General features: G+C 40.5%; 2 protein-coding genes across 3 annotated transcripts in view; one reads left to right on the plus strand and one right to left on the minus strand.

Moving 5' to 3' along the window:
* The window catches only part of specc1 (sperm antigen with calponin homology and coiled-coil domains 1), a 65468-nt gene that overhangs the window by 21727 nt on the left and 21536 nt on the right, over nucleotides 1-22205 (plus strand). For both annotated transcript variants that reach the window (XM_010767244.1, XM_010767245.1), the window contains exons 2-9: nucleotides 3886-5408; nucleotides 10287-10494; nucleotides 11326-11399; nucleotides 12530-12705; nucleotides 16828-16982; nucleotides 17977-18077; nucleotides 18175-18250; nucleotides 19459-19603. In XM_010767244.1, the coding sequence (XP_010765546.1) occupies nucleotides 3886-5408; nucleotides 10287-10494; nucleotides 11326-11399; nucleotides 12530-12705; nucleotides 16828-16982; nucleotides 17977-18077; nucleotides 18175-18250; nucleotides 19459-19603 (2458 nt within the window). The remainder of the gene's footprint in view (nucleotides 1-3885; nucleotides 5409-10286; nucleotides 10495-11325; nucleotides 11400-12529; nucleotides 12706-16827; nucleotides 16983-17976; nucleotides 18078-18174; nucleotides 18251-19458; nucleotides 19604-22205) is intronic.
* The window catches only part of zswim7 (zinc finger, SWIM-type containing 7), a 63531-nt gene continuing 59333 nt past the window's right edge, over nucleotides 18008-22205 (minus strand). The window contains exon 6 of the mRNA XM_010767241.1: nucleotides 18008-18069. The gene's annotated coding sequence lies outside the window, so the exon portion shown is untranslated. The remainder of the gene's footprint in view (nucleotides 18070-22205) is intronic.

Consider the following 22205-nt stretch of genomic DNA (forward strand, 5'->3'; position numbering starts at 1 on the left):
CACACACACACACACACACACACACACACACAATGTTCGTATTTAGTCTCCTGATTTTAAATGCCCTAGTATGGTTTTGTCACCATTTCCATAGCCCCACCAAAAATATTTTCCACCAGCCGCCACTGATCCAACCTCTCAAAACATTTGCTACTGTCCCATAAAATCAGAGTACAGGAATGTACAGTATTCAAGCCCGTGTTGTCAAACGTGTTTTTCATTGTTTGTTCAGTACTAAAAGGTCGAAGTACCGCAATTAATTTTAATATTCATTTGACATGTTAACTATATCATAAAGCGCTTCATGGGAGTAATTGCGGGATGATTCAATGTTTCCCTTATGCAACATGAAAGTATCACGATATGTATCGGTCGAGTATCGGTATCGTTCAGTGGTATCGCTTATCGGTATCGTAAAAAAGTCAATGATATGCATCCCTAGGTGGGGGTGTACGGAAAGGGAAACATTTTACTCGGGCACGGTCAAATCATTTGTACCTTATATGAAGACGCCCTTAGTGAAATGAATTCTGACACACCTGCTATAAAGACATTGCAACAGGTCCAACTGGTCCCAGAGACATGATGGCTTTGTTTTCACAGTAACAGGTTTTCTTGATTAGTTTCTTTGTGATTTTGTCTTTGGCTTGGTTGTACATGGAAGACATTTTTGTTATCCATCAGTCACATACCTCAATGCTCCTTTTCTGTTTCTTTCGATCAAGGAAAACCTTAGGCAGACAATTTAATTTACAGTAGTGCACGTACCCACACTCTATCCTGGGAGACGTTCTAACAGGTGGCCACTAAGCAGCTCCTAAAGAGCAATTAGAGGTTAATTGCCTTTTTCAAGGACATCTCAACTGAAGGGAAACGCTGGTCTCAGCTTCTCCTTCTAGACTCTTTTGCGGCAACATCATCCTTTTTTTCTAGATTGGTCAAAATGTTTGACAAATACATTTAAGAGACTGTTTCTGGTGTTTTGTTTTGTTTTTCTCCTATGTGATCCACAATTTAGCAACTGTAGGTGTCAGTGGTCTATTTGATGTCTCTCTGGTTCCTGGCAGAGCCATGCTGCTCGCTGGCTCTGGGTCTGGCCAAGTGGGCACTTGATGATGTGAAAATAGAAATAATAAAGACTTTGCAGCCGCTGTGTTGGTCTTGGAGACTGGTTTTGAATAAACGGGGTTGTATTTTTATCTGCTAGACACACTGATACAATGTCAGTGGTAGCAAAGTTATGAGCTTGATAAAACAATATTGTTTTTGGTCCAAAATGTCTCTCCAACTGTGGAATTTATGTTTTTATAATCTTTGTTTTGGGGAATTAAGGTTCAAGACATAACGACCGCTGTTTTCCGGTGGCTGTTACTTCCTCTTTAGGATCATGCTGTCTGTGCTCACTCCTGGCATCTCGACTGGTGTCATGTCTGTTTGCACGTGAAGCTGCTGTGGTGATGTCATGGTTAAAGAAATGGGCGATCTGAAGATGAGTGAGTTCGTGTGCTCCATCTGGGTTTCATTCACCCAAGAAGAAACTGAATATGAAAGGTTGCCCCACTCCTGGCATCACTCATCCTCATGGGAACAGACTGATCTTAATTACTTTGGACTCTTCTTTATCTCTTTTTCACATGGACTGATTGTCCGTCTTCATCGTCACCTATGTATAATGAGAATAATACAAGTGGCCATGAAATAAGCATGAGCTAAAATGTGTGCCATAACTTTTGGCCCCCTCTGGGTGATACTTCCTGTAGTGCATAGTAAAGAATAATGAATAACACACAGTGCTGATTATGTCTTCCGTGTGGCATAATATTTGGAGTGCATGCTGTCCTCATTCTGTCAGTCATGGCATCATCCTCTGTGAAGTGAACAGTTATGTGACTGAAGATTATTTAGCTCTAACTTTAGCTCTGTCCAGGAGCCACTGGATTGAATTGATTGGGGTGAAAAGCTGCATTTATTTTTTTATTTTTTTATGTGAATCTACTGTAGATGGCTGCATCCTTTAAAAAAACAAAACAGGCTCGAGGTTCATTTTACATCAGTAGTTCTAACCAAGAGCTGAGTGTCATTCTTTAGATTTTTATGAGCCCCTGGTTTTCTTAAAAATCAAAACCTCATTTGTTTTCTCAACAATTTAAGGTTATCATTCCACAGTCCACCTCACTTTCAACCACAGCTGCACACTCTGGGAATGTAAAAGGGCTTTGTACCCCAGAAATGGTGCCAGTTGGCATCTCCTGCCACTTTTGCTAGTTTATTCAATAAGGGGATAGTGTTTGCAAAGTGCCTATCAATGGCAGAGTACTTAAAGAACCCACAGGGGTATAAGGATTTCCATTCCAAACTAGTGTGTGTGTGTGTGTGTGTGTGTGTGTGTGTGTGTGTGTGTGTGTGTGTGTGTGTGTGTGTGTGTGTGTGTGTGTGTGTGTGTGTTGTAAATGCGTGATGTGCTGTCTATCTCAGCACACAGGCTGTCTGTCTCTGCTGTGTAGGTTTGATGATGATGTACGCATGTGAGAGACACAGGGCTGTCTTTGTCTGTGCACTGCTTAAGCTGCTTTGTGCCTGAGTGCTCCACGTGCACAGGGACCTTTGTCATCCTTTGGAACAAGCAACACCCTTGTGTCTGCATCGCTGTTTGCTGATCATCGGAAAATACACAATAAAACGGTTTCAGGCGGCACCCTGCTCACGCCGGGCATCTGTAAATACTCTTCATATTTGAGAGAGGTCTGGAAAAGGCTCGGACCATGGACCCACGTCGATGCCTTTTCAAAATGCCAGAGCTAAGCTCTGCTGCAGCGATGAATGACCCCTCGACACACAGACACTGCCAGGCAGATGCTCTGTTGTCCAAACAGAGAACAATATGTGAATAGGGTACAGTGACCAGCAAAATTAAACTGCTGAATAATACAAGTGTCTGAATGTGACACAATGTGTCCATTCAATTAGTCTCATTACATGCTGTTAACAAATCCACAGTCACAGCATGTTTGTACGCTGACTCTATTAACCTTCCCATTTCAGTGTCAAGCGTGCTCTGGTTATTCTACTGAGAAGTTTTATCTTCCAAACATTTCCTGTTAACTGTCCCACTTACAAAACGTTTGCAGTCTTAATGGATGTTTATGTTAAATGTATTAATGTCAATGCTTTTTCCCTCAAAAGTGTGTATCTGATGTGATAATTCACATTGTTTTGTGACACAATAAACACTTTTTTACTTTTTTTACCATATTTTTTTATGCTTGTATTCTTTCTGGAAAATGTTTATTTTGGCAATATTTCCTTTTTAAATTAACCTTGTATTACTAATGTAGTTTATTTTTATTCACTTTTTTTATAGTTTAGTGGGGAAGTTAGTTGTTATTACTAACTTATTTAACTTTTAAAGATATATCTTTATAGTTTAATAGTTTGAATTTTGATGAAGCCTTTATGACTAAACGGAAATGGGGAAATCATTTTGTAACCTTTTTGTAGCGTGTTTCATACTTATTATGCATTATAAAATGATTATAAGTTACTACTTTCAGTGCTAATTTGGTGTTCTAGGGAGAAATCAAATCAGGTATCTTCACCTTATAAGTAATTATAAATCGTCCTATAATGTGTTATGATTATTGTTCTAAACATTATAAATGTTGTCCTAATCACTATACTTATACAGTGCTATAAGCAGATTATAAGGTTTATACCTAAGTGTATAATGCATTATAGACATGGGGCTCATAGGAATTGTCCCCCCTTTAAACTTTACATTAACAGTTTTGATCAAGTGGTTCTGTAACTGCTTTGTGAATGCACAGTAAATGTGGATTCACGTTGGTCCTGAGCACTGTTTCAATATGTACTTGTGTTGTGTTGCAGGTGCACAAGCAGCCAAGAAGTCTGGTATCCCAGCTCCTAGAGAAATCCCTTCTTCCATAACAAGAGACCGCATCTCTCTGAGGGACCAGCTCAGGAGCAATGCCACTAAAAAGATGGTTTCCAGTGCCAGCACTTCCAGCCTCTCCACTCTGGGAAAGCCCACACGTAGTTCAACCACAAAGTCCCGTGGAGATGCCGAGAGCCAGGAAAGGGGTCTTCTGGAGACCCAGGTGAAAGAGCTGCTGGCTGAGGCCAAGGCCAAAGAGTTAGAGATCAGCAATCTCAGGAAAGAGTTGCATCGCTGCAAAAGTAAAGCCTCCAGCGCTCCCTCTTCACCATCAACCAATTGTGTCTCGTGGGAAGAGCCTGATGCAAATGGAGAGCAGGGACAGATGTCAGAGGCCATCGTGCTGGTTGGGGAGCTGAGGGAGAAGAACGGGAAGTTTCAGAGAGAGCTGGCAGCGCTTAGGGAGGAGAACCAGACACTGAAAGAGAAGCTGCTTTTCTTGGAGGCCTCTCCTCTCTCTAGTACAAACACAAGCTCCCTGTCCAAGCCTCTGGTGAATGGCCTCCCCTCAGATTCCTTAAATCCACAACAGGACAGTCGCTCTTCTCCTGCCAGCCCTCTGAAGTCCTCCGTCTCCTCCGGTTCTGACATCACCAAGGACTCACCATCACCCGACTCCTCAGAGTTTGAGAAGATCCCATCACAGTCAGAGTCAGAGAGTAGCGGAGTCAGCGGAGGGCAGGATGTGCAGAGGTTGACAGAACAGATCCACAAGATGGAGGAGAGCCACCACAGCACAGCGGAGGAGCTGCAGGCCACTCTGCAGGAGCTGGCCGACCAGCAGCAAGTGGTGCAGGAGCTGACGGCTGAGAACGAGCGCCTGGCCGAGGAGAAGCGCCTCCTGCAGACCTCTCTCCAACAGCAGAGGGAGCGTGTGGAGGTGCTGGTCCAGAAGAACGAGGCGCTCGCTGGCCGCCTCCAGGAGCAGGTCGAAGCCCAGGCCCAGAGGGAGGAGGAGCTGGGCAGCCAGGGGCCCCGGCTGGCCGAGCTGGAGCAGAGGTACAGTGAGCTGGTGGAGAGCTCGAGCTTTGAACGAGAGAAGCTGGTGGACATCCAGCAGCAGCTTACAGGCAGCCTGCGGGCTCTGGAGGAGGAGCACCAGGAGGCCCAGGGCCAGGTGCGCCTCGTCAGAGAGGAGATGGACAAGCTGCAGGCCCAGCTGGACAGAGAGCGGGAGGCTGGAGCTCAGGCAGCACTGGCTGCAGAGGAGCAGTGGGCCACAGCAGACTGTCTCAGACTGGAGAACAGTAGGCTGAAAGCACAGGTGGACATTGAAAGGCAGAAGGTGGGTGAGCTGAAGGCCCTGCAGAGTGCCGGTGACAGCAGTGAGGTGCAGAACTTGCTGAAAACAGCCCACGCCGAGAGAGACAGGCTGGAGGTGGAGCTGACGGAGCTGAGGCAGGAGCTGCTAGAAGCCCAAGCTGACACTGAGCATGTGCGAGCCACAATGTGCAAGGTAGGAGGGGTACAAGCTTATTTTATTATTATTTATTTATAATATAAGATTACTGTACCTTGTTGTATATTTACATGTTTCCCACGCAGAATTTGATTTGTATTAAAATGCCATTGTTTTCGTGGCATTGCAAAATCTGAAAATAATTGGTAACATCTGTTAGAAAAAGAAAAACATGAAATGCCTGTTGCAATAGCATCAAGCAGATATTTATATTGAACAAATTCCAATAAAATGTGGCTTTCATTTAGCTCCAAGTGGCATTCAAAAGTCTTAAATTGAATTTGCCTTAACTTTGAAGAACAGAGCCTTAGTTTAAGGCAGTGGTTCTCAAACTTTTTCTGTCAGGCCCCCCCTTTGGAGAAAAAAAAAAGTCGGGCCCCCCCAACACAAATAGTCAGGCTCAGTGGCGGCGCCAGAGATTCTATTTTGGGGGTGCTGTGGGGTAGCTTGACGTTTCATAGAGGGTGCTCAAACATTTAGGGTTTCCCATTAATGTACTGGTCGCTACAGTGGAATGTTCTACTGCAACAATCCCCACACACACACACACAGTGTACCCGCGACTGTTACAATGAAGGCTCGATAATCAGCTCACGGCATATAGGTGTAAGCAGGGGTAAAGTGTTATTTTTATAGGTGGTGTGTGGACCTCACATAGGGGGGTCAGGGGGCAAGCTCCCCTGGGAAGATTTTTAAATATTGAAGTTAAAAGCATCAATCTGGTGCACTTTGAGAGCAACATGAAGAGATCTATGGATACATCTCTCAACACCCATTTGAAACAGAACTGTAAACAGATTTACTTTTTCTTTATGGATATTTTACAAATCACTCCCTTTTTAACGTTATTCTTTTTTTAATGTCATATAGTATTTCATACCTGTTTTTAATTTATTCTCTTATTTTTTTATAACTATAATGATCATATAAACGTGGGGCCTCGGAAATAATTGTTTACATTAATGGTGACCAAAACGTTTGAGACCCACTGAGATAACACTGAGAGTCCTTTAGCTCACTGAGTCTCTCATTCTGACAGGAGAGGACTCTCCTCCACTTTGTTGTTGAAAAAACTCCTTATATCCGTTAGCGTAGCTCGCTAGCACCAGAAGCTAACAACAACGATCTCCGGTACCGGTGCGCTCTCACTCGCGCACGCACACAAAATGGCTCGTTCCACACACACACACAGAGCCGAGCTTTAATGAAACACAGAGACGTAATAGTACTGTATGATATTATTTTCGAATCAATAATTTTTCAAAATATGATTATAATTTTTTTTTATATCCATTTTTCCTCCTGGTCTCTCGCGCCCCCCCTGTCATGCCTCTGCGCCCCCCTGGGGGGGCGCGCCCCCCACTTTGAGAACCACTGGTTTAAGGGATTGGTAATGAGTGAATGTGTTGGTATGTGCGTGTTTGAGCTGAGGAGAATCATAAAACACACTTCATGCAAGTGAGAGAGAAAATATAAATAAATACACCCACTCCACTGTTCCAACATTCTGGTCAAAATAGTGCCTTAATTCACTGTACTCGATGTAAAAATGTGCCGGAGACACATGTCCCTGACACATGGAGCAGCTGGGGATCTCCAAAAGACGATCAAAGATCATGCTGGGATTATTGAAAAGCATTTTTTCTTAATATGCCCATCCTTAATAAGTATTTATCTCCCAACATGAAACATTTTCTTTATTTAAATACGATATTTGGAGTCAAATCTTGTGAGCAAAGATTCCGATCAGTCTATTTAAAACTTGACATCTCTTCATTGGTTGGAGAATGTCACTGCCCATTACAAACTATTTACACTTGGCTGCTTCTATTGTTGTGTGTGTGTGTACACCGTGACTTTAATTATATGTGACTCACTGTTGAAACGTTTTGTTATGTCAGCTAGAGCTCTTTGTCTTGAGTTTGACTACATTGTCAGGGGTTCCCTAAAGAACAATCTCTTCATCCATATAATTCAAAAGAAGCAGAGAGAGAGGTTCACTTGTTTGGAACCAGAACATGATTTTGTTCATATTTTTTACATAAAATACAATCCATGTCAGGAATAGATTTAAAAGAGACCAACATGTTGTATCATTAGTCTAGCAATGGCAAATCATTTTAAAAAAATGTTACTTAAACCAGGCGACTATAACATATTTAATCATTATTGGCTCTGTCACCACCATTGAAAGTGAACTTGAACACACTTCTTTTCCAAAAGGGTTCAAACCTGACCATTAAACTGGCTTTACAGCTGTTATTGGGGCCTTTTCTTCACCATCACAGCACATTAATTCATGTCCCCTCAAATAGTTTTCGTATGATTCTCTGTCATCACTTTGGTTTTCCCCTCAAACACCACCAACACCACAAAGGCTGACGCTGTGTGGGTTTGAGGTCATGTTCGTGGTTGTTGAATCCAAATTGAGGCGTGTCCTCGTCATTTGACTGATGTCGTCATTGTTGGATTGTGATCGTGGTGCCAGTAAGGTGGTCCACTAGTGTGTGACCCTGTGAGTCACGCTCCGGTTCTGGGCCATATGGGTGAGGCCATTCCATAACTTCACATCCTAATCCATCAGAACCACATGGTGTCCTTCAGAACTACATCACTTACTTATTTTTAGTATACCCCGCTCAGAGATCTGCTCTACAGTGTCATTTTTCAGAATAACAGCAATCCACATGGTACACTGACTTCAGCTTCAGTGTAATTGGAAGTTCATGCAATAAACATGTTGAGGCAGTCACATCCAATAAAGACAGCACAGTAAAGTTTTAGTTCAATGAGTCACAGTCCCCACTCATGTCAGTATTTACTCTGTGGCCAAATATTCATTGTCAGACAAAGTTAAGCTAGCACAGTGCTTAAAGAGCCTATGACACGAACCCAACAACTGTTGTGCAATGAAATAGTGGGCTACTAGTAATCTCGAACCGTCAGTTTAAAAAAGAAAAAGCGATACCGTTCCGATAAATATCAATAATTTCGAACATCGCGGGAAAATTCCTTCGACTCATTTTGAGGTTTTGGGGGAAGCCGGAACGTGGAACGTCACTGTGCGGCGAGAGAGCCAAACACGGACAAAGTGTGTTGTCATGCGTAGAAATGGTGAATTACTGAGTTTAGGCACGTTAATAACGTTTTAATTAAGTTGACTACAGTATTTTCATATTTGTCAGTGCTTTCATGTCAATTCGGCGAACATAAACATAAATGATCGTGGTGAAGATGATGATTAAATTAGGATTAAAAATCGGTAGTGAGAGCTGCTGAATTTCCTCCCGTCGGATGTGATATAAAAACAAATCGATTATTTTTGTAAACTCAAGTGGATGAAACTACATTTATTAGTGCTTTCATGACAATTCGGCGAACATATGATACATTAAATGATCGTGAGGATGATGATTTAAAAATCTTTTGTTTGAGCCGGTCTGCATTTCCTGATGAGAAAACAAACCTTAGCTTTTTGTAGTTGCAGTCAGTGGTGTAGTGGAGGTTGGACGCGGGGGTACGCCGTACCCCCACTTATTTGAAGCATGATTCTTTTTTTAATAGTCTAATACATCTAAAATCATTGCCAGTGTTATCAGTTGCAAGTGTGTGTTTGTTGTAATAATGACGAAAACATAATAGGCAGATTTCACAGTAATTATAATAAAAACGTAGCTCAAGCATTTATGCAACTTGATTTGAAGCGTGTGTGTGTGAGGGGCAGAACTGTGTGTGTAGGGTGACCAGGTGTCCTGCACTGTGAGGGACTGCACACACAGCATTTTTATTATTTGTCCGCGTCCCACACATTGAGACTATGTCCCGCATTTGAGTGATAGTCGCGCAGAAAGGCCGGATCGGTTCGCTGACAGCCGGCACCGCCCTTTATTATTATATTGTCTAAACGGCATCATGTAAGTTGCGCTGACAGGCGACACAGAGTCCCAGTCCACCACTGGCTACATGACCGTATGATCGCCCATATTGACGCACCTAATTCCTAAACTTCTAACAGATACAAAATAAACCGATCCTTCAGCCTCATATGAGCTCTCAGACACGTTCAAAATTAAACTGTCATCGCTGTCTGAGCTTGCTGCTGTGTGCACCATCGTGCGTTTACATGCAGATGCTGGGATCCTGAACGGTGCAGCTGGAGCGCTGTGCCCGCATTGACGTCACCCATAATTTGGCGGGACTTGAAGAATCCCCGAGAAGATCCAGGAAATGGTCAACATTGAAGGGCAGATTAATGGTTATCAAAGTACAAATATCCAAAATCAGTTCAGTAACGGTTTTCAAGGGGACAATATTTACTCAAATTGATGGGTTTGGATGATGGGGGAAAATCGTGTCACAGGCTCTTTAACTTTGTGGAGTGTGTAGGAGAGAAACTCCCCCTAGTGTGAACTTTGGGATTTTAGCCTTGGCAGACCATTACAAAAAAAAGCCTATATAACTAGGGAATACTCCAAAAAGCATATAAGGACCTCTTTAAGTAAGCTGTGGAAGCTAGGGGGAAAACAATCTATTGCTTGACCACCAAGAGTTTTCTGTGTATTATGTGCAGCAGTAACATAATGATGATGCAATGTAATAATACCATAACATGTTTCAAGCCTTAAATCATCTCCCCCAAAGAAATTATCGGACAGATTCTATATATCTCATCTTTGAAATCCTTCAAGAACAACTGGAACACTTCCCCACATGATTTCCGGAAGATATCATAAATTATTTGCCCTTACTGAGCCTTGAGTGCTGTTGAGTGCTTTGATGTAATTAGTGCAGTGACAGCCAGCAATTACTCTCACATGAAACACTGCCACTTTGTTTTAACTATATCTGTACTAACTCATAATAATCTCCACACAGGTGGAGGCCAAATGCCAGCAGGTTCAGGAGCGGGCCGAGAGGAGGGAGCAGGATCTGGGCAGCCGGGTGACTTCCCTGGAGGAGGTCGGGGTCCACGCTGAGAACCAGGTGAAAGAGCTGAAGGAGACCATCTTTGAGCTGGAGGACCAGGTGGAGCAGCAGAGGGCCGTCAACTGCCACACCAAGCAAGCCGTCCTGGACATGGAGCGTATGTTACTCTCACTGGATGCTTTTTGTTCCATTTTGTCTGTCCTGTTTTGTACAAGGGGAATACGTAAAAGATTAGAAACATTTCTAAAACGACCATAAAGTTAAATCAATAACTTCATGAAGGTAGGATATATTAGAATCAAAATACTTATATTTATCCTGGGGGAAATAGATTTTTGTGACAGTTTTGACCTTTTAGAATAGAATAAAAATAAAATATAAATAATGTTTTTAAAGGAATACAAAATTATTTACGTACACATCAGAAGTTAAAGTAAGAATATGCAATACAATTATATCAATATATTTATATAAAAATAAGTGGATTCAGTTAAATGGTCGATGGAAATATTTATATTAAAATATGAAGTTAACAATAAAAGATTTGCACAGTTTACAACTAAATATGATATGTTTATCACAATATATACGGTAGTGTATTAGTATTTAAAATATATCAATTCTGAATTGCACAGTTTAAAAGGGCTTGGCTTTTGTATCAGAGGGCATTATTTTAGGTCATTTGTACTTTATATCTTACAGTGTGGTAACTGAGTGAGTATTATATGGCTAAATACACTGTGTTCCACAGGCTGTGTAAATCACCATAGATGATACAGGTCTATTATTAATGTTATTGCAGTGATGAGACACCAAACTAACTGATACTTGTATTAAAGCCTTAATGCTCTAGATTGGCTGCTGCATCCTCATCATACTGACAGAGCCCTTTAGAAATGGATGTTGTTTTAAATGACTGCAGTTCTGCCTAAAGTTCACAGTACGTAAGACATGTGGTTCTCAAAAAAACGTGTATCTATCATTGCAGATCTTGTCAAAAAGATGGAGGAGCAGAAAGTAGAAGCAGACCGCCATATGAAAGTCTTGAGTAGACAGATGAAGGTAAGAAAGCTTTATTATGTAGCTCCTTTCATAACATCTGTGGTGACATGATTTGTTTTTGAACATCTGAAATCAATGAGTGTTGCAGACTTAAGTCACATGATAGGTGTTTCAAATAGAATATAGAAGAAAGTTCCAAAAGTTAAAACAAGGAATGTCCTAACACAGTTTTGACTTTGGAAATCAGATGTATCTTTGACAGACTTCCATAACACATCTACCCTACGTCTTCTTCTCTCTCTCTCTGAAACTTCGACCAGGCTATACAAGTATAAATACTCAAGAAATAAAATGCTCTACTTCGGCCAGGTTGTCTGAGCTTAGAGATATCTATACCACGACACAGAAGCAGTGCATTTACGGGTACCATGTTGTAGTGAAGTTCTGAGTGATTGGAGCCAAAGATATAAACATACCGACACCAAAGATTGGTTTCAGTGATGCATTGAACGTTGGTCTGGAAGTGTTGATGCCTCTCTGGGTGGATTATCACTTTAAGGCCTAGTGCCAGGATTTTGCTGTGTTTTTGCCAAATGTATGACCTTGGAGTCATCTATCCGAGTGTTATTCCAGTAGCATCCAGGTGGGCTGTTCAGACAGGCAGCTATCTATTTTCTTTGGTATTGATCCATTAACAACATTTTTTGCTTTTTTTTGTTTTGATGAATTATGCATTTTGGAATGCACCAGATACCACTTTACTTGTTCCATTTTGTACAGTCCTTTCAGTTAGAGCCGCTGTTTTTCCCTCTCCCTTTGGATTGCTTTTCTGATTTGTTTTGTGTCTGAAGGAGATTTAAAAACATATCAAGCCATAGGAACTAGGAAAGAATAAATCAGATGTTTTGGGTTATTTTTTACTTCAACATATCTGTTCCAAAGACTGTGAAAGTGCTAACTTTGATTGACACAGTCATTTTCCATGATAGTCATATCGTTTTTGATGCCTTTATAAATGCCAGTTTTTTTTTGTATGTACATGATAAAGTAAATAGTTTTATCTGTTAGATTAAATGAACCTAAATTGAACTAAATCCCAAGTGCACAAACACTTCCTGTGTTTGTATGAAATGTCCTGAATGTTTCTATACTTGCCTGTGCTGTATAAATCCATAAGTTTGTGTGTTTAGGATGAAAAAGAAGAGTGGCGTCGGTTCCAGGCGGACCTCCAGACAGCCGTGGTGGTGGCCAACGACATCAAGGTGGAGGCTCAGCAGGAGCTGCGTGCTCTCCGGAGACAGCTGCAGGAGGAGCAGGATCGCAGCGCCAAGCTCTCCACAGACCTGGAGGCCCTGCAGGGTGTCAGGTACCAGCTCCCTCATAATGCATTTTGTTCAGTTCCTCCCCCTCCACCGTCCCCTAAACCCCTCTGTGATCCCCTTGTTTAGCATCGGGCTGCAGCTCCTTTCTCTCTCAACACAACGTGGGTATGAGATACCTGCCAGAGTTTTGCCAAATCCCCATCCACTGTTTAGAAATATCAAAATGTCATTCTCATGAATCTCTTGCTTAAAGTTTCAGTTGGTTACATTATTTAAAAAACTCTTGTCATGTATGTTGTCAATAGTGCATGAGACAGATAATATGTGAAAAATGATAATGTTCCTCTGCTTCCCCCCAGTGCTCCTAACGGCAATTGCAAGATTTCATTGCAGTGTCAACACCTGCTTGTACATTTTTACTAAACTGTCAAACCCGGCAACGTTGATCAAATATGATACAGTAATCTGTAACTGTATTGTGTATCCCTTGCCTTAAATGTCTAGCTGTGAAATTAATACGTTTTGACCCAGCCGACATTCTGGGAAAGAAAACGCAGTTACAGAATCCTTATTCATATTTGATCAGTACCTAGTTTGACAGTTTACTAGAGTTCACAAGCAGTGATTTACACTGTGTGTGAAGCTCCTCGGTTTTGATTGGCTGTTTCTCTTCGGTGCGGGAGAATCTTCCAAATGCTATTTAGAGCGCTGGTGGGAGGCAGAGGAACATGAGTTTTTTCACATATTATCTGTTTCATGTACTACTGTCGGCATACATTGACAGTTAATATGAAGAAACATATTTACCAACTGTAGCTTCACGCAAGTCTTGTAAGAGATGAAATCCTTGGAGTATTAGAGTTGAGATTCCTGGGATTTGGCAGACTCTGATGGTAAATTAGCAGTCTCTTGCAGTATTTCCCTCTGTGTATTCTCCTCCTTTAAGCTGCTGCCCTCTCTGTCTCCCTCTTCCACACTGAGCATTGCCCTATAGTATTCTCTCAATTCACACTCTACATCAAACATCAGTGTATTCATTGGATAAAACTATTATTATATGAGAAGGCAAACAGTGGCAAAAGCTGATATACAAAGCAACACAAAACAGAGGCCAGTGTAACTGTCAATATGTAACGCCAATGTATCAAGCTATTTAAGATTGTATGTAGTGGTATTGAACTGTGGCCATGCAGTGATGTGACATACTTTTAGAGAGTGTGTTAGTGTGTTGGTATTCTGTATATATAAGTGTTTTTGAGCGTGCTAATGCCATGGTGTTTTTGACAGTTTTGTCCCTTTTCATTATCATGCCAGGTCAAGTGGTCTAAGTCCACTTAGATTTGCTACTCTAAAGCGTTTTCCGTGTGACCAGTATAGTCCTTAATGCAAACCAATGGTCTCTAAATACTTTTTCAGTTGCACTATATCAAAAATCTCGTGATAGGAGCTTTAAGGTGTACTAAATAGTTGTATTTGGTTTAAAGCCAAATGCATGTGGTCCATGGGAATTTATTACACTACATTACTGGTTTTAGACCAATGTTAAATCAGCACACTTTCCCCCGAGATTAGCTGTTACGCTGCGTCCGCTCCCCACCTCCAGCAGCTCCCTGTGATGACCCTGTCAAAGATGTCCTTCTGACAAGCCTCCCTGTGTAACGTCCAGGTGAGTCCCCTGTCCTGCCAGCCCTCTGTCAGCCAGCCTGCTCTCCCTCTCTGTGTGCTGCTGCTGCTGCTGCTCACTGACTTCCTGTCTGTGTTTGGCTTCGTGTTGCTGCTTCAGTCTGACTGTGTGTCCCTCTGTTTGCTGGCTGATTCAGGACTATCCTACCTTCTTTTGGTTTGCTCTGCCTGGTTCTACTGTTTAAAAAGATGTATCTGGTGCCATCTGCTGTTACACGAATGAATAACCCTTCTACTTTTTTGGTGAATAGCAGGATGGTCTGCACGGCATGACTGGATAAAACTCATGCTCTGCATCACGATACATTTCCATAATATCTTCATCACTGGGTGATTCTTAAGTAACACTAGACATTATGAGTGACCTTATTAATCCAATGAGGTTTGCATGGAACAGTTTTAAAAATCGAGAAGTGACCAGAAGAGCTTTTCATAATAAAAATGTTAAGAAGACATGTAAGATCTCTTGTTTTGCTGCACATGCACATGTTTAATATTATCTTCATACACTATATCATCTTCCCTCTTCTTTTCTTTTCAGATTAGGCGCTGGAGCCACTTTTGATACCAAGACGGCAGTGGAAGGTCATTAGAGAAGTGCCCGCCACCCCGTGAAGACAGTGTTAATGTTGCACTTATTACCTTTCTGTGTCATTTAAAATGTATTGTGTAAATGCAGTACCCAAACAGTCTCCTGACAGATTCTGGCTTCCATTTATCTACATGTCCTTTGGAACCTTTTAAATAATGATGTACTTTTCTTTCTGAATGTATTCTTTGTTCGTCAATTTATTGACCTGTGTTAAAGAAATGCCATATGTTCGAAAGACTCTCCTCTCATACTGTGTGAAGCTGATTTGTGCCTTGAGATTGTAAACAAGAGGGTAATACATTAGGAAAAAGACTCGATAAATATTAAGTGAGCTGACAGTCGGACTTGTTCTATCAGAAAGTACATATTTGAAGGCAATAGCAATACAGCGAAATTGAGTCTGGTTGATATTGTTTAGATTTAGAAAAACGAGGTGGCATGTTATTGTGCTGGTACTCACATTTGCTTTTCTTACTTTTTTTTGTATTATAGTCAAATTGTTTTCACTTTGACTTCTGTCTGTTTACTGAAAAACATTTATGATCTGTTGAAGATCTCAGTTTGGCCCTGTAATGAAACAGAATGCAATGTCATATAAAACCATTAGATGGCACCATTGAACACACAATAACTGTACATAGGTGACATCAATGTTGACTTATTGGTATCATCTGCTCTGTTACTCTTTGTATGTGTATTTCTGATTATTACTATGCTCCTTCTAAGCGCACAGAGTATTAATTATTTCTGCCAGATAAAATAACCAGGATGAGTTTGATATCAACCACTGCCAACATTAGATTTTAGGACTGCCACAAACACAAACAGCTGTACCTCAGTCAATTGTTTACTCTACTCAGACATACCAAAAGGTTGGTGTTCCTTTTCAACACAAAGACTAAGAAAACTGTGTATAGGCTCCTAAAAGGATTAAGTTTCCCTTTCAGCACCACTGTCAGATGATGAGTTGATCTCATTTTCTAGCTTTTGACTTTTAGCAACATTAAGTGACTTAAACTCGTTGATCAATCTTGAATCCCTGTGTTAAAGCCATCTAGAGATTTTTCAACATCCTTATTAATGTATCATATCAGAATTGTTATGATTTCAAACTTTGAGTCACGGATCACACAGTGGATTTATTTCATATTTGAGCCAAAACCTTACACCATATTCTGTGTTGCTGTAGTATAATTGCATGCTGCAGGATCTCAGGTTAAAAAGTCTGGTTTCTTTCAGATATATTCAATTTGTGCATTTTTATTAAAAGCCATATTGCTCTACCAGATAAGGTACTGGTGCTGAAGATGTCAACTTTTAAATTTGCTCAAAAATACCATCTAGAAAAAAATTAGATGTTAACTGTGTAATTCTCTGTGTGTAGTAAAGCCATGTTGTGAACAATACAGTGAATGTGCTGTTAATTTATTCTTTACAAAAGAACTTAAACAATTATTATGTCTGTGAAAGAACACATGTGATGTGTTACTGTTGTTCATTAGGCAACTGAATAAATGAAATGACACCAGTTCCATCTGTGGTTGTGTATCTCTTTCAGTCTTTGGAGGTAAGTTTAATGCAATGTTGAAATTCCTCACTTCATCACTGATAAAGACAAATCCTTCTCTCTGTAGCCTGGAGTCCAATGTTCACCAGGGCGATTGGTACGAGGTGTCCCAATGATTACACTGCTCAAAATGTGTGTTTTAAATTGAAATCCGTAGCTCCTTATCAATGGTAGACACTATGATCACATCATCCTGCCAATACCCTGAGCAAACGTTTAGGAACATTCCCTTTGTCTTATAAGCATGTAAAGGGTTGTTTTCTTCCCCAGGTGTGTGTATGGTATATTTTCCTACACTGCAACCCTTTTCACTGTGTCTGTTAGGTCCCAAGGTGACGAGGTGAGGCTGTCCGACTCTGATATCCAGCGGCAGTGGTGCAACATCTCAATGATCCCGACCACACCCAGCGACGCCAGTGGGGAGGCCGACTCAGTCCCCGGAGCGACTCTCATTAAGTCCTTTGATACTGTTGGACCGAGTGAGCAGCGAGCACCCCAACACACACAAATGGAATCCCAACACAGCAGTGTAACTTCAGAGGAGAACAGCTGGTCAGATCTCCACTGTGGACTCATGTTATTTTTCTGCAGCAAAGTCATGCAGTGAAAGACAGTGTGTCCTGACCTCTATAAACAAAAGGGGAACATTATAGGTATCATAATGGTAGATTTTATTCCAGATGTTTTTTGCATTAGGCTGTATGTCATAGATGTAAGGCTGGGTACTTAATCTAAAAGTACCTTATGTGCCTTGTAAAAATACCACACTGTAAAATACCACTGTTAAAATGTTACTCAAATAGAAATATATACAGCTTCCTCTGGTACCATGACAGTCTCCTCGACCACCTTATCCTTTAATTGTAAGTAATTGTACCATACTGTACAAATACTAAGACTTCAACTTAACTGCCGAATATTTAAATTATTGACCTCATTGGTTGTTTTGTTTTCACAAATACTGGGAATGTTGAAGAATACATTTACAATTACCTAGATCCCAAAGTTTGCTGACAGCAAAAAGCCCAACCCTTAACATTACAAGTTATACTATGACATTTTTAAAAGGAAATTCACAATATTTTTCGAATATGAAGCTGGAACCATGAGATGTTTTTACACCAAAAAATTACTGACCAGCAAAAAAAGTTGCTAATAGCTGAAACAAATCAGTACATTTACTAATTGAATGACTGTCTTGTACATACTTTTAAGCTGACAATATACATATTAATTGACTCGTTTTTTTTCAATCTTTTTATTTACCCTTTGAATGTTTTGAAACAAATGCAATAAGAAGTTCAATATTTCCCTTTGCCATGTGGTTGAGTAAAAATGCAAAAAATGTCAAAGAAATCATTAAAAATATATACTGAAGTAAAGTTCAGCATTTGTTTAAAGTTCAGTTACATTTCGCTATGGCACATTTCAGTTTATTTTGTATACAATCCTTAATTTGTATGTGCTCTTCAGATGGGCCCAGCCTCACAGTTCAGATGCACTCCAGCCCCAGAAGCCTGCTGAGTGGGATCCCTGTACGCTCTGCACCTGCTGCTGCCGTCTCCCCTATCCAGGTACACACAACATACTTTCCTTAAAATGTCAAATAAATGAAACACTTCTTCTCTGTTTCAGACTGATGAGATCTTTCTTCTGTTTCTGTTTTTTTAGAGACAGACGTATATAAAGCCGCTATCCAAGACATTGGAAAAGAGAATCAACCATGGAGAATTCTCTCTTCATCATGGTATGTACCACAGAGATGGTTTTAGCTGGAAGTCATGGCGTTTCATTTATATGTGTAATATACATGCCTCATTTAGCAGTCTACTCACTCACTGCCTTAGAGTCAATGGACAGCCAGCAGGAGTACTGCTGAGTTTAGGAATGAGCAAGGCTAAAATGTCTACAGAGTTAAATAATAAGAGGAGAAAAGATGAACAGTAATTTGACTGCTGTTGTTCTTGTCTGTCGTTTCATGATTGTATTCTCAGAAAGAAAACACTGTAAATAAAAGAAATCCCAAAGGCTACTTTATTAAAACGATGATGTAAACTTGAAAATGATTCAGAAGGAGGAGATTCTGAAAATGAAATCTCAAATGCAAATTAGATTTTCAAATGGTTAAAACATTTTTAACAGTTACTTTGGTGATATCAATATAATCTAATGTTCTAATTTGATTTACCAAGTCTTTAAAAATGAAATATCAATCAGCTACCCAATAACATTTAGACACTTACACATGTAAAATTATTATGCTTTTTGGGAGTTTCATTTTTTTGTTAGCATTTTAATAAAGTCCCCTATATCAAATGTCTGCATCTCCAATCGACTGGTGTTCCAGCTCCTTTCTTAATAAGGTGACTGTAACTTGAGCACCAAAGCACTGAATATAAATGATTTTTGAATGGACTGCCAAGTGCTTCCGTTAGAAAAACATGTCCGGGCAGATGTTGGTGCCTGTCATTACAGAGGTGGCATCTTGTTTGCGCTTGTGGCATTGATAAGGGGCTGGTGCTGACAGACTTTTTTTTTTTTTTTTAAATACACCTCAAATTGTGCTTACAGTAGGTCTAAACATTTTCACCAGACATTATGATTGGAGTGACTTGAATTTGTCAGACTTCAACTACATCTTTTGGTGAAACCGCGTAAACACTGGTACTGCCATATTTAGGCGAAAAGGTTACCTCACTGATTCCATCGGCCTTTTCTGAAGCTAAAATAACTTTTCAAGCCTATCTTTGTGTGGAAGGGCTTGTTCAGGCACGACAGAGGCCCTTGGGCAGAGCATTTTGGGATATTTTGTGGACTAGTCTGAAAAAGAAAGCGACCCCAGTCAGGACACCTGGACTACAGAGTCATACTATTGTTAAATCATTGCTTTCCATGTTATATATATTATGATCCCTCCTCTTCAAGTTTTCTCCCCTGCACCCTTCACTCCCCCAGATAAGTTGTCGGGCCGCGGGGAGGACCTGAAACCTAACAGCCTGATGAGGAAGAGCCCTTCTCTGGAGTCTGTGATCAAAACCTCTGCCTCCTTCGGCAGCCGCACAGCCTCCTTCAGCTACAACCGAGGAAACAGCAAGCTGAGGTGTGCTAAATGGTTTTTATGGGATTTACTTTAGGGCATTTTGCTTCTTTAGCTACACGGTTTCATTCGAAGTGGGGAAACAACCTCTCTTACTTTGGAAATGAACACAATATAATGACTTCTCCACAGGATTGTAGAAATTCACAGGAGTTCCAAACTGAAAGGTGGGAAGTTAGTTCTTAATTTGTGCGGTCTTTAAAAGAGATCAAACACTGACAAACCAAACAAGTGCAACAAAACAGGCAGTGCAACAATGACTCACTTTACACAAAAACAGTTTCAGTTCTTCCTCTTTTTTTAAACAAGTTCCCCTCTGACATCCTTGACAACAGGTTATAGTGTTAATACACATTTGACTTAGCAGCCTTGTTTCCCTTTAAGGTAACCACATATTCTACTGCAATTGCATTTTAAAGTTGAACTGAGATACTTTGCAGTTGTCCAACTTGTATTGCCAAGGTGTTGACACAGAATGCTTACACATAGTAAATGATGTGTCCACTTGTCAGAAAGGAATGGGAGACCTTTCTGGCAAACAGGCTTTTGTCATTTTACTGTAAAACAATCCCTTAAGTGAGCACTCAGAAACCAATAGCAGCACTCCATTTATAGTTAGACCCATGGTACCAATGCAACAAGTTGCATTAGAGGGAGATGACGCAGTGTTTACATTTACATGCAGTCACAGAGACTCAGTAAAGTTGATTTAAGCAGTCAAATACATGGTCATCACTCTGGACAACACCCTCAGCTTCAACCTACATATGTTCGGATGACATCAAACACTGTACTGACAGATATCAGGAATCTGGAACCTGTTTGTCCAGCCTCTCCTCTTCTCCCTCTGCTACCATCATATTAATGAGCTGTCTCCTCCTCACCCATCTATATTTACATTGTTATTGTCCTTGGCAGAATACATTTTTAGGATTCTTTAATTAATAAAAAGTAATAAAACCACACCGTTCAGTGATATTTATATATTAAATAATATATATATATTTTAAATAATGTCAGCCTTTGAAAATGTTACTTTAGTAAAATTATGTAGTGACTCTTATTGCTATATTAAATTCTTAGATTATTATTAGGCTTTCATTTTTTAGTTTTAGTTGGATGAAGTTAACTCATTTTGAAACATTTTAAGATTGCAACTAATCAGCAGATCATTTTATGCATTATTGTATTAGGATTGTAAACTTTTCTGAAATAGAATCCATCCATCCACCCGTTCATCCATCCACCCGTTCATCCATCCATCTGTTCATCCATCCACCCGTTCATCCATCCGTTCATCCATCCATCTGTTCATCCGTTCATCCATCATCTGTTCATCCGTTCATCCATCCACCCGTTCATCCATCCACCCGTTCATCCACCCGTTCATCCATCCGTTCATTCATCCATCCATCCACCCTTTCATCCATCCATCCATCCGTTCATCCACCCATCCATCCATCCGTTCATCCACCCGTTCATCAATCCATCCGTTCATCCATCCATTCACCCGTTCGTTCATCCATCCGTTCATCCATCCACCCGTTCATCCATCCATCCACCCACCCTCTCACATATTGACATATTATGTGTTTCTGTAATGCAGATCATTGGGCAGGCCTTTTTAACAACATCAACAGCACATCTGTACATTACCGTGTTTGGTATGATTTCAGGGTTATGATATAGCTGCTCCATCTCTACTGATGCACTCTCCCCCCCCTGCAGTATTTATTTGGACAGGGTCTTGCTGCCTCTGGCCTTGCACTGCGCTGAACAGAGGACTAATAATGAACTTGACAGCAGAGCTGCCGTGACGTGTGAAATGTTTACCGTGCTCAGAGCAACGACCATGCCTCAGCACAAACCCCAGGGAGCAGACCCTCTGTGAAAAAATAACTGCAGATAAACATTTCACAGATTCATTGTACCTCTCTTAATTGTGTCTTATAACAGTGCAATCAATATACTGTAAATAAATATGTGAGCATGGAAACATGAGTTCAAAATGAAAAATAAGAAAGTGAGGAATTGATGCCAAAAAAGAAAAGCCTGTGCTAATGCTTGACATCCCTCACTTAAAGCCAAAGTGTACACTGTATGTTGTTGGCTTCCCTCCAAAGTCATCTTGAGCCAGCTCTGGGCTAACACAAATACACTGAACTGTAATGTTAATACAAGATCAAATAGTTCACTTGGCTGATGGTTTTCATAGAGGGAGCATTTATAGATTACATGTAAAGTGAATAAGAACAAAGAATGGTATGAATGGATAACTTTTGTTCTTTAATACAAGTACACATATTTTCATTTTTCTCCATCATGGAAAATTTGTTTGATCTCATCAAGGACCAGCCATATGACATTTTTGCAATGATTTTATTTCATCAAAAAATAAAATATATTTGGTTATATTGTTGAATGTTCTATAAAGCCTCCTCACAAACCATTAGGTCCACATGAGCCTTAAAACAACAACACAATGTTTGCTTGGCTCGCAATCAGTTGAGCAAAAATAATACATTCTGATTATTTACATAAATACTGTAACTCAAACCAACTATTTTACAGAAAATATTCCCATATTGCTACAAGCTGTGAGACG

The sequence above is a fragment of the Notothenia coriiceps genome, unplaced genomic scaffold (assembly GCF_000735185.1).
Source record: "Notothenia coriiceps isolate Sejong01 unplaced genomic scaffold, NC01 NC01_scaffold00004103, whole genome shotgun sequence".
Classification (NCBI taxonomy): Eukaryota; Metazoa; Chordata; class Actinopteri; order Perciformes; family Nototheniidae; genus Notothenia; species Notothenia coriiceps.